General features: G+C 43.2%; 1 protein-coding gene across 1 annotated transcript in view; it reads right to left on the reverse strand.

Annotated features, from left to right (window-relative positions):
- Positions 1-2,303: 2,303 nt before the first annotated feature.
- LOC307034849 (cullin-5-like) overlaps positions 2,304-11,681 on the reverse strand; it is a gene marked incomplete at its 5' end in the record, with an annotated part of 11,597 nt that continues 2,219 nt past the window's right edge. Inside the window, 5 exons of the mRNA XM_079673775.1 lie at positions 2,304-4,011; positions 4,170-4,293; positions 4,865-4,983; positions 5,452-5,613; positions 10,991-11,201. Of these exons, the coding sequence (XP_079529901.1) occupies positions 3,817-4,011; positions 4,170-4,293; positions 4,865-4,983; positions 5,452-5,613; positions 10,991-11,201 (811 nt within the window). The 3' untranslated portion in view covers positions 2,304-3,816. The remainder of the gene's footprint in view (positions 4,012-4,169; positions 4,294-4,864; positions 4,984-5,451; positions 5,614-10,990; positions 11,202-11,681) is intronic.

Here is an 11,681-nt window from a genome sequence, read left to right on the forward strand (position 1 = left end):
TCAGTGTCTTGTTTTATATACATCACAGTGAATGCTGAACTTGCCGGACCATGTAGGCTACTGTAGTTTAAAGTACACAATGATTGCTTGTATCAAATCAATACAATTCCCACATGCCCTACCCCGGAACCTGCGGTCTTCAGACTCTGGCCCCCCGCACCAATCTGCGATCCTTCGGGGACAGAGCCTTCAGTAGCAGCCCCTACTCTCTGGAACGCTCTCCCTGCGGAGATCTGCAACATCTCCACGCTTGACGCCTTCAAAAGGGCCCTCAAGTCCCAGCTGTCTGCCAAGGCCTTTGGCCCCAAATCTATTTGTTGTTTTGTCTGTCTACTGTAACTGTTCGTCTGACTGCCTTTTTGTTATGTTTGTTTCTACTCCTGTTCTTCTTTTTAAAGGGACCTTGGGTCTCATGAAAGGCGCTATATAAATCCAAGTATCCAATTATATCCCATACATCATTGGAACGGTAAGAATCTCAGCTACAACACTGACTAAAGCCTTTCCATCTCCAGTATGCCTACATGACAAGCATTTTTATAATATACAGTAAACATATCTTTGACTTATTACAAAATTATAAAATAAAATTCACCCCTGCTGTCATTCTGGCTTTCACTGTTCAAATGAGATGTCAACCATCAAAATGGGATAAGGGGTTCCAAGGGGTTCTCAAGCAGATAGGTTATTAATTTATTTGCCTAATATTTGCTTAAAATGCTACAATAACCTTTGCAATTCGTTTTTAATCTGCATGTACGGTCTCTCAGCCACCGTAGTGTCGTGTCAGGTGGGCGTGTCGTGTAGGAGGCGTGTCGTGTAGTGTCGCCCAAAGCACTTATTAAAAACATTCGTTCCTCAAATTGTACAATGTGCTAATAAAGGTATTCTGAGAGTTATTTTCCTCAGCATTATGAACGCACATCTAACCCGCGGGACCGCGCCGCCCGGCACGTTCATGTTACGTGTTCAGTACTACATGAGTTTCTCTTTACCCATGGATGCACAATAACAACGGACCATATCGCCTTACTGCCAGCCCACGGAGCTGTAATAATGGAGATATTGCACATGTTTGCTGTAATTCATCATTTGTAAAATATTATACTACATGGGCTGTATGATGTAAATCTCGTCAATTCGCTTTTAACGGTAGTGCCTCTCAGCCACTGTAGTGTCGTGTCAGGTGGGCGTGTCGTGTAGTGTTGTGTACTGTCCGCGGCCGCAGCTAGACCCTTCTCATATTGTCCGCGGCCGCAGCTAGACCCTTCTCCCAGATTTGGCGAAATTGATCCGTGCGCAAAGCATTGTGGGGATTTTTAGACCGCAGAGTCTACTCATGTGCAGCCTCGAAATGTTTCCAAACGAAGTACGCCGGGCTCGGTAGAATTCCAAGTATGCTGGACATTGGAACAGTACTTCGGCGGCACTTGATGACGTAGTATGCTTGAAATAGTGGCTCTGGAGCAGCTTTACTTGCGATTGAGAAACCCTCAGTCTGCATCAGTCTAGACTAGGCTGCTGAGCTGCAGCAGTTTCAGTGTACAGCAGCACGCTCTCATGAAAGACCACGGAATCAACGTTGTTATAATTCATCTGAAGATAACTACCAGAACCATAAATGTAATACTTTCCAATAGTTGTTGAGATACGATTCCAGACTTCTTTGACAAAAACAGTTTGTTTGCAGTTGCTGATAAACTGATTGGCTCGTTGGTGTTATTGTGTTTGGTGAGCTGTAACTGCAGCAAGTGGCTCAAGACAGCGCAGAAAACTGATATTTTAAGGTTGAGACTTTCCTGTGACTGTTTTAAATACGTTGGGTCATGAACGTGTGAGTAATACACTGAAGGATAATTACCTGCCACAACCCCTCTTCCAAACATCACAACTAACCCTTTAAAGCCCGTATGGGGTCGATCACATCAATGAATGATTGAAATTCCAAAAAGTCCTTATTTCCTGGGACTCATCTCACTGTGCTCCATGATGATAACACTTTCAAACAGAACATCGTCTCAAAACTGAGCCACGTCGGTGCATAGAGAATAAACCTGAATCATGGGATCGAGTTGGGGGTTTGTTTCATCTCAGTTCAAAAATAAAATAATTATTATATGTTAGCACATACGAAAATAGTTCATACTGAAAACACAACTATTTTGGCTTTCAAGTGGGTCAAATGCAAATGTGATTATTACCAACTTCCTTGTTCTAGTTACAGGAAGTGAGAAGCTATTTCAGCATTTGAATAACCTGAGTCAAATCATTCATAGTGGGAAATGATTTAAATTAGACTGAAATATTTGTGCCTTTTTTTTTAAGTGAAGTTTGCACACAGGAGTTCATACTGTATCAGCCATATTCATGTACACCTTTCCAAAAACAAAACATGGAAAAGAAAACTTTTCAAATACAAAGAAAGTCACATTCTTTATAAATATAGAGTAAATATAAAACAAATTGAATCCCACACATTCACGGTTGTCTTTCTTCTTCACTGCTCTCGTGTTCAGAAATACAGTCAGAGCACATCACTCACTAATCATGTCACATGACATTGTAGCATTACTTGGGAGAACAATGTGTGCTTTAAATCATTTTAAAAATGCAGTGTTTATGTAATGCAAAGTATTTCATCCCAAGTGATATTGTTGCTTTGACTCAGCAGCTGATTCTCCCCCTGAACAGACCCTGTATTCACCTGATGGAGGAGTCACCCTTTAAATCCATATATTCATGTCTGAGCGGCGACAACGCAGGGACATTTCTGAACAAGCGTGAAAATACACGCTTTGTCCATTTTGGGGTGACAGTATCGGCTTCAGCCCAAAAAAGAGTTTTTGAAAGTGCACAACCCTGTGAACAAAACAAAGACATGTATTATGTAACATTTTCCCTATTGAAATGCCTAAAAATGAACAATGTTAAACATTGCGTATACTTACATTATCCCAAATGTTTACATTGTTTATTCGTCAAAACTAGTGACATTTGTGATTTTAATCAAGGTTGCATTTGCTCGCCTGCAGGGGTCAACATTTCCCCTCTAAGCATGCAGGACCTATGAATATTGTTCTCGTCGTGTTTTTGTACATTTGACCTTCTTAACCTCAGCTCATTTCCAATGTTTTCTCTTACATTTGTGTCTTTCTTTGTAATGTATTATTCTATACATCCCTAAAGAAAAACCAGCATTTCATTAGCGTCTGGTTTTGATTTCCCCACCACCTCAGACACAACCACAAATTGTGACAGATCCTTCAATTAACAAGTCACAGAGCAGCATGCTGTTGAAAGTACACACCAAACCCACACACACACACACGCACACAGTTTGGCAAAATACTCCTCTGTAGTTTTAACTAATCTCTTTCTCCGTGTCCTCTCCTTCTCAATGCTCTCAGCGCTCACTCCCAGTTTTTTTGCATTGTTATTCCAAAAAATAAGACAAATGTAGAATAGGAGGGATGCAGAAGGGCTGCTACTGAGAGGTGCATCAGCTCATCCTCCTCCCAGCTCCTCCTCTGCAGTCCATGGCCGACAAAGTAAGGCAGGAAGTATTTCTGTCTGTTTGATGGCAGCTGCTGGCAGACAGCAGCCCTCTCCTCTCACTAACACTAGAGGGCAGCAGGACAGACTCTCACCTCCATAACACACTGGCGTTTCACAAACACAGAAATCTCCCCACTTTTGTTGAAAATGCTCTTCCTCGTCCTTCAATACACATCCTCTTTTCCTTCTCCCCTAATAGCGTTTCAAAGCGCCGCTCACAGGCCAGGGGTAAATAAGAACAGAGCCCATGGTTCCTGGGTCCTAGGCCATGTAGAGGAAGGTGTTGATGTCCGTCTCGTCCCTCTTTATGTACTTGTGTTCGATGAGCCACTCTATCTGCTCCTTGATCATCTTCTTCTGAGGCAGGAACATGTTCTTCAGGATCTCCACCAGCTCCGTCTGCAGCTGGGCGTTACTGATTCTCTTCCTCATCTTCATGATTTGGATGATGGCCTCCTAGATGAGAAACAAAATAAACAAAGCCTTTACAATGTTTCCGGACTGTAAGTGAACACAAAATCATGTCCAGCTTGGTATTTGAAATAAACTTCCTGTTAACCTTTTTGAGGATAGCTTGAATGTTTCCATGTGTATTATAACATGTATTTTCGTACCTGAGTCCTGAGTATTCTGAGCTGAACGATTCCCTCGTTCTCCTCTTCTCTCATTCGCTCAGTGGTCAGCTGCAGCCGGCCAATCAGATTGATCTTTCCACGCTTCTGGACTTTGGAGTTTTTGCTGAGAAAATAAGACAGACACAGTCACAGATATCAGACATTGCATCGTCTGCTGACGTGCTGGTTAAAGAGTTTAGGTGTAGAGCACACCCGAGATTGCTGTTTTTCTATGGGAATAAGAACTTACATATTTCGTGATAATTATCATTTCAGAATTATTTACATAATTCAAAGAGCAGCAGACTTTGGAGACAATGAAACATTTCGTCTGTCTCTGGACGGAATGGAAACATGGATCAATGGGGACGTGCAGGTTCTCAGGTTTTACCAATGAAAGACTTTACTCAGGGTTCAAGAAACGTGTTGTTTTTGAAAACTGCAAAGATAACTTCATCAGTCGTCAAATGTTGAATTAAACGCAAACTATTTCTCCTCTTTGACAGAAATGTGAATGTCTGTAAGTTGTGGACAAAAGAAAAACATTAGAGGAGGTCATACGACTGATCTGCATTCGTTTTACATTTATTTATACCAACAAACTAATCAATCAATAAAGAAAATAATTGACTGTTAGTTGCATCCCATTTGAAAAGAAAAATATTGTCCTTATTTCTAAAGATACCATATCATACATGATCGAGAACTCCTGGTTGACGTAGAAGATGGTGCTGTCTGTGAAGTCTTTGGGGGTGCTGACAGAGGGGTCATAGGTCAGCACCTGTCTCTTCAGCTTAGGAAACGCCACCAGAGACTGCACACAGAGGAGAGAGGAGCTCAGCTTTACATATTAAACACCATCAGTGCCAACTTATTAACAGTGTGATTGCATTGAAAAAAGTTTGATCAGATACACAATGACTAATATTACTTAGTAAATAGACTGTATACTGCGCTTTCTAGTCTCTGCGACCCCTGAAAATGCTTTTACATATGGTAAGCATTCACACACTTATATATGGCTGTCAGAAAACACAGAACTCGATTCAATTAACAGTAAGCCTTGTAAATGGTAAGTAGACTGCAAGGCTGTCCTGTTAAACTTGAGTTTGATCTCAGTTGCAGCAGATGGCGTGGTGGCTCTGTGGTGCAGGAGGTATTTTTTTTACTGACGAGTGGCAAAGACTACATTAAGCATGCTAAATAGTAGTAAATATCTTATAATGTCTTCTTCTAATATAATTGGTTTGAAATGGAGCATTTCAATGATCCCTCGTCTCACCCAGAGTGTGCGCCGTAGTTCTGCATCGGGCAGCTCTGTGGCCAGTTTCAGGTTGTCGAAGCTGATCCTCTCTCGGGGCCTCTGGTTCCAGGCGAACAGCACGGCCAGCTGGAAGGTGGTCACCTCCAGGTCGTACTGCCCCACCTCGTTCTTAAAGGTGATCTGAGCACAAGGGAGCAGAAACAAAAGAAAAGGTGAGAAGAGAAGTATGTGGCTACACAGTAGATTCACTCCACTTTACATCCACTACCGTTATGCTACTGCTACCAGCTAGTTCATTAAGATAAGCAGTCTGTGCAGAGGTGGAAGAAGAATTCAGCTTCTCTTGAGTAAAAGTACCAAAACATGTCAAAATACTTCATTACAAGTACAAGTCCTGCATCCTTACTTAAGTAAAAGTAAAACAGCATCATTATTAGCTAAATCTACTTAAAGTATAACATGTAATAATTGTGCAGAGAAATGGCCTTTATCAGGATTCGAGTTATAAACTGAGCTCTATTGGGGGTCTTTAAAACTAACGCGTGCGCACATGCACACACTCAAACATTATACACCCAGTCAGGCCACTACCATTTTTTTTTGTGCCATTATGCTGGATATATTTCTCAATATTTACAGCTTTGCTGCCCATAGAGATAGCTCTATAGTTTAAATCTACTACCCAATAATAAACATATGGAAATGGATTACTATTTAAAAAATGTGAAAATCTATTTAGGAACCTGTCCATGTGAACATATTTTAAGTGGGGGTGGACCTCAAATCCTCTAGGTGGGTCCGGGGGCATGCTCCCCCGGTAAGATATTTTTATTTTATTTTGGAGTTAAATGCATCAATCTGGTGCACTTTGAGGGGGAAATAAAGAGACTAGATCTATGGAAACACCCATATGAAACAGAACTGTATACATTTAAATAATCATAAAATCATAACAACATGGCCATAACCAAGAACATACCATATACAATATAAAAAAAACATTGAAACTTGTTTATTTATTCATTTTCGGTTCATTTAAAGTTGCGAGTGTGTCTGGGCTCCTGAATCAGCCACCTGTCTTCCTCCTCTCCCCCCTGCTCCTCTTTGAGGCACCAGCAAAGACTTTAAAAGTTTATCTTACCTTTTTTCACCTAGTTAACATTTTCTTTCTTTTTATTCATGCATATTTCACAAATCACTCCCCCTCAAATCGAAATATGTGTTTACATAAATGGTGACCAAACCGTTTGAGACCCACTGAGATAACTTAGACTAAGTGAACTATCTAAACACCCAGAGAGTCCTTAAACTCACCTGAGCTGTAGTTATCAGAGGCTCTCAGTCTGACAGGACTCAGGAGAGAGCTCTCCCTAGCCCCTACACTTTGTTGTTGGTTGAAACATCTCCCTAATCCCATTAGCGTAGCTAGCTAGCACCAGATACTAACAACAATAATGAAAGTAACCGGTGGCGCGCGCTCTCCCTCGCTCGCGCCGCGGGAAACCTCCCGGTCCTCCTGATGTCCAGTCCGGTGCTGGGCCGGGCCGGGCCGGGCCCCACACAGACACACACACACACACACACACACACACACACACACACACACACACACACACACACACACACACACACACACACACACACACACACACACACACACACACACACACACACACACACACACACACACACACACACACACACACACACACACACACACACACACACACACACACACACACACACACCATCTGATAGATCATTCATATAGATATTAAAAAGGCATGTTGAGAGGAGCCCCCCCTGGCGGACTCCATTACCAACACCAAATGGCGCCGAGACTGCATTCCACCATTTGATCCGCATGCTCTGGTTGGCATACCAATAAGCCAGGATCCTAATTATACTGTTGGGCACACCCCTTTCTTTGTCTCAATTTCAAAAAACAGTTTATGATGGTTAACTCGGTCCAAAGCCTTAGAGGTATCAATAAAACCAATCAGAACAGTGGATTTCTGTCTTCTATATGTTTCTACCATTTCCTTCATAGCATAGATGCATAGCTCAGTACCATGCTTAGCCTTGAAGCCAAACTGGTTATCTGAGGTACATAAATAAGAACATAGTCTATCTAACAAAATTCTTTCCAGGACTTTGGATAACACACTGGCTAGAGCAATTGGTCTATAGTTATCCAAGCTCCCTACCTTGCCCGCTTTGTCCTTAATGACAGGGTAACAGTCAACATGGAGTCTGGCAACATACCATGAGTCATGAGGCCGGTAAAATAAATGGCAAGAAGAACTGCAACCTTCGGGACTGCCAGTTTAAGGTGCTCTGCAGTGATTCGGTCAGAGCCGCATGCTTTGTTATCAGCTAGCTGTGCAATTGCTGGATAAACCTCTTTAGCTGTGATTCCCACTGTGTAACTTTTCACAACATTACCAACTTTGTAGGGGTAACTTTTAACACAGTTAAGTATCGTAGAGTAATGTTGCTTCCACAACTCAGCTATGTTATCGGCTCCAGATACTCCCTCTATGGTACACGGTAAAGACGTACTGGCCCTGTTCAGAGCTCTCACCTCCTTCCAGAAGCCAGTCACATCATTATGAAGGAGCTTTTCAGCCATCGAATCCGCTCTCAATGTTCCTGTATGTTTGTTGACATAACAAACTGCATATTTATATCTAGCATTCGTACGCTTTTTGAGATCCAGGACAGGCCCCTCTCTGGGCCTTCCTGCCCGGACCCAGGCCCCAAAAGCATTATTGGCTTCAGCGTATTGATCAGCTACATGTTTATTCCACCCTGGCTTGACGTTGTGTCTCTTCCTAGAGTAGGTATAGCATGGTCTACTGGCCTCCCATACAGCTCCCACAATACAATCATACATGTTACAGAGGTCTTCACGGTGAGAGCTTTCATTACAACCCACATCAACACACAGAGTTGCCACTGTGGGTAGATATACACCACTCAATAGGACATCAGGTCTCCCATAGTACAATAGCCTATCCTCATTTGTGAGCTCGGACCAATCCACTTTAGTGGTACAGGCATTTTTAACCTCCTGAGACATCTCAGGGAGACTATCATAATCTAGTGACATTACAAAAGGAATGTGATCTGACATTGATGCTTCATACACAATCTCAATTGATCTTACAATGTCATGGGCATTAGCAGTGCTTATGCAATGGTCAAGCCATGAAGTTTTATGCCAGGCCTCGCTTATATATGAATAGCTATCTGTAGGCAAAAGTATTTGGCTTGATAATATAAGATTGCTATCATCACAAAACTGTAGCATATGCTTAGCAAACAATGACCTTTTGTCTGATATGTCAGCATTCATATCACCCACTACATAAACACTGGTGGAATGATTATCAACAATAAAAGAATGTATAAAAGCAAGTCTGTTCAGGTATTCATCTTCATTATGCTGTGACTCATATGGTGTATATACATTGAGAATGCTAAACTCTTTGTTATTCATTTTGATCTGTACAGCAATACACCAGTCAACTTCAAGCCTGATGACATTAATGACAGCGTCCAGCTTTTTGTGCCACAGGATAGCCACGCCCCCTGCTATCCTTCCTCTCACTAATCCCAGAGATAGGTCCATAGTGGACTCACCAGCTCCGTGAAAATTGTCATTAAGAGAGTTCAACTTTCCCAAGTCCTGCTTTGATAAGAAAGTTTCTTGCAAGCATAAAATGTCAAATGTTTGTAGCAAGTTGTCCATCACTACACGTCGGATCCTATCTGCAGCGCTGTTGCTCAGGCGCAGCCCGCGACAGTTAAATGATCCAACCCGCATAATGTTTAGCTAAGCAACTCAGCCGTAGCCCCATTCAGTACCCTCGCACCAGAAAAAGGTCTAGCTCTGCTAGCCCCTATCACCTCTGCTTTACGTGGTTTATAATATCGCCTCACAACTGAGCCTTCAGGCCAGAGTTCTGGGTTAAACATCTCTGCAACTTCATTGCACTCAGCACACACTTTAAACGAGCTATATCTGTTGCTGGCAGTGTCAATACGGTGACAGTTAACATCACGGCCGAGTTGTTCAGTTAGATATTCGGACAGTGTCTCAGCATCAAGGTCTGGCGAGAATTTGGTAGCAAAAACACTCACCAACTTCGTACGGACCACTTTTATATTCCCTTGTGCCGCAGTGCCAACAATAGGCTTAGGCATCCTCCGTTCAGGTTTCCCAACAAGCTGTTTAGATAAGGCAGACTGGCCCTCGGCCCTATTCCTCCGACCTCGGCCCTGTTTCACAACTTGACCCCATACCTGCGAATTTACCGCAGTACCTCCAGGGCTCACACAGGCACTCACGGTCCCTGATGCAGCTACCGGGTCAACACAGTTGGGATGTACATCAGCAGAAGCAGATGAGCCGGGGGGCTCGCATCCTTCACCGACACCGCACTATCCTGGCCATCACCCTGAGCGCTCCCAAAGGCAGTTTCAGCATCACTTGGTACAGCCAGTCCTCCACCATGACTCGGCTCCAACTGGCGTTCTACGGCAGCAACTCTGCTGTCCATGGTCGCAGCCACAGCACGCAGGTCCTCACCGATATCTGCCTGAACTTCCACTACGTGTCTTAATGCGCAAACCTCGCTGTGCAGTCGCTCCATCTTGCTCAGCAGGTTGGACCCATCCGGGTTGTTAAACGTAACAGGCGGCAGCTCATCCAGGTAGTGGGAAACAAAACGGGGGATGTTTTTCACAACACTCATTTAGTACTTTTAGGCAGCTTTTGATATTGTTTGCATCCTTCTGGTTGCCTTTAAAGGCCACACACCTCTGCTTGGTTTCAGGACAGAGTTCAAACAACGTCTTTTTAGAAGTCTCGACCCATTCGGAATCGAAGGTGTTAGAGGCTAGCAGGACTAGCTCATCATGGGTCATAGTTTTAATTTGAACCGCCAGGAAGTTGAGTAACTCATCCTCTACAATAACTAGGCCGTCAACAGTCTTATATTTTGTAGGTTTTAATCGAGGCCGGTGGTTTGAATCAGGAGCTACCGAGCCACGACACACACCATCAGCCATATTGGACACCAAGACTGATGTCATGTCTTTTTTTTTTCGTTTTCCCAGGGGAAATCTGTTGATGCATAGATTGATGCATTTAACAAAAATCTTCCTGGGGGAGCATGCCCCCGGACCCCCCTAGAGGAGGTGAGGTCCGCCCCCCAATCATAAAAAACAGCACTTTACCCCTGCCTATATGCCGTGAGCTGATTATTGAGCCTTCATTGTAACATTCGCGGGTGTACTGTGTGTGTGCATGTGGGGAGTGTTGCAGTAGAACATTCCACTGTAGCGCCGCCGCCACTGTGGGCTAAGCAACGAATGTTTCCAGGTCCAGTCGACCTGCGTGTATATAATTATATATGTGACATTTCTAGATAATATTGTCGCATCAAGTGGTATTTTACTGTTGTAGACACACACAGTCTGATAGACTTCAGAGGGTTCAGAGGGTGTGTCTCTGCATGTATTCTGTGTGTCTGTAGAAATGCTCACTCACTATGCCATTGGACATGAGGTGGTGCCAGTGCAGCTTCCTGCCGCTGTGGTTCCTCTTGTAGAAGTCCTCCACCTCAGGGATCAGGTCCTCCAGCTCCGTGGGCAGAGAGACGAACACCTTCTCACTGCTGCGGGACCACGCTCCAGCGTTCAGGATCTTAATGTTCACACTGTCCGCTGCAGGGAAATATAACGGAAGAACTCTGATAAGTCTGTGTTACATGGACGCATCAACATTTAACTGTGAAGGTAAGATTCAAACTGAATGTTAGCTTGAAGTAAATGTTGTCTTATTTTCTTGTTAGAAAGTACCAGAATGCGTAGTTTAAAAGAGGATCCCCCCCAGACACCCCCCCAACACATATATAATGGTTCCTACAAAAACAGTCTCTAGCCTGACAGTGAGTCTGTAAATCCTGTCTATACAGGTGTTTCTAGCAAATAGTATGGAGATTAGTGTGTACAAAAACATGGGTGGCGCGCAATACAGTTTTACTTGAATCTGAAAAAAGTGTCCCCACCAATTTGGAAAACAAAGTGACGCCCATGCTTGCAGGTGCATGTCTCGTCAAGAGTTTCACCTTAATGAGGAGAAAATACATTTCTTTAATAGATTTTTGCGAAAATGTGTTTGGAAAGCATTGAGCATACGACTGGATAAATGAGACTAGGACATTCATGCATTTTAGAAT

This window comes from Notothenia rossii, assembly GCF_949606895.1.
Source record: "Notothenia rossii genome assembly, chromosome: 4".
NCBI lineage: Eukaryota > Metazoa > Chordata > Actinopteri > Perciformes > Nototheniidae > Notothenia > Notothenia rossii.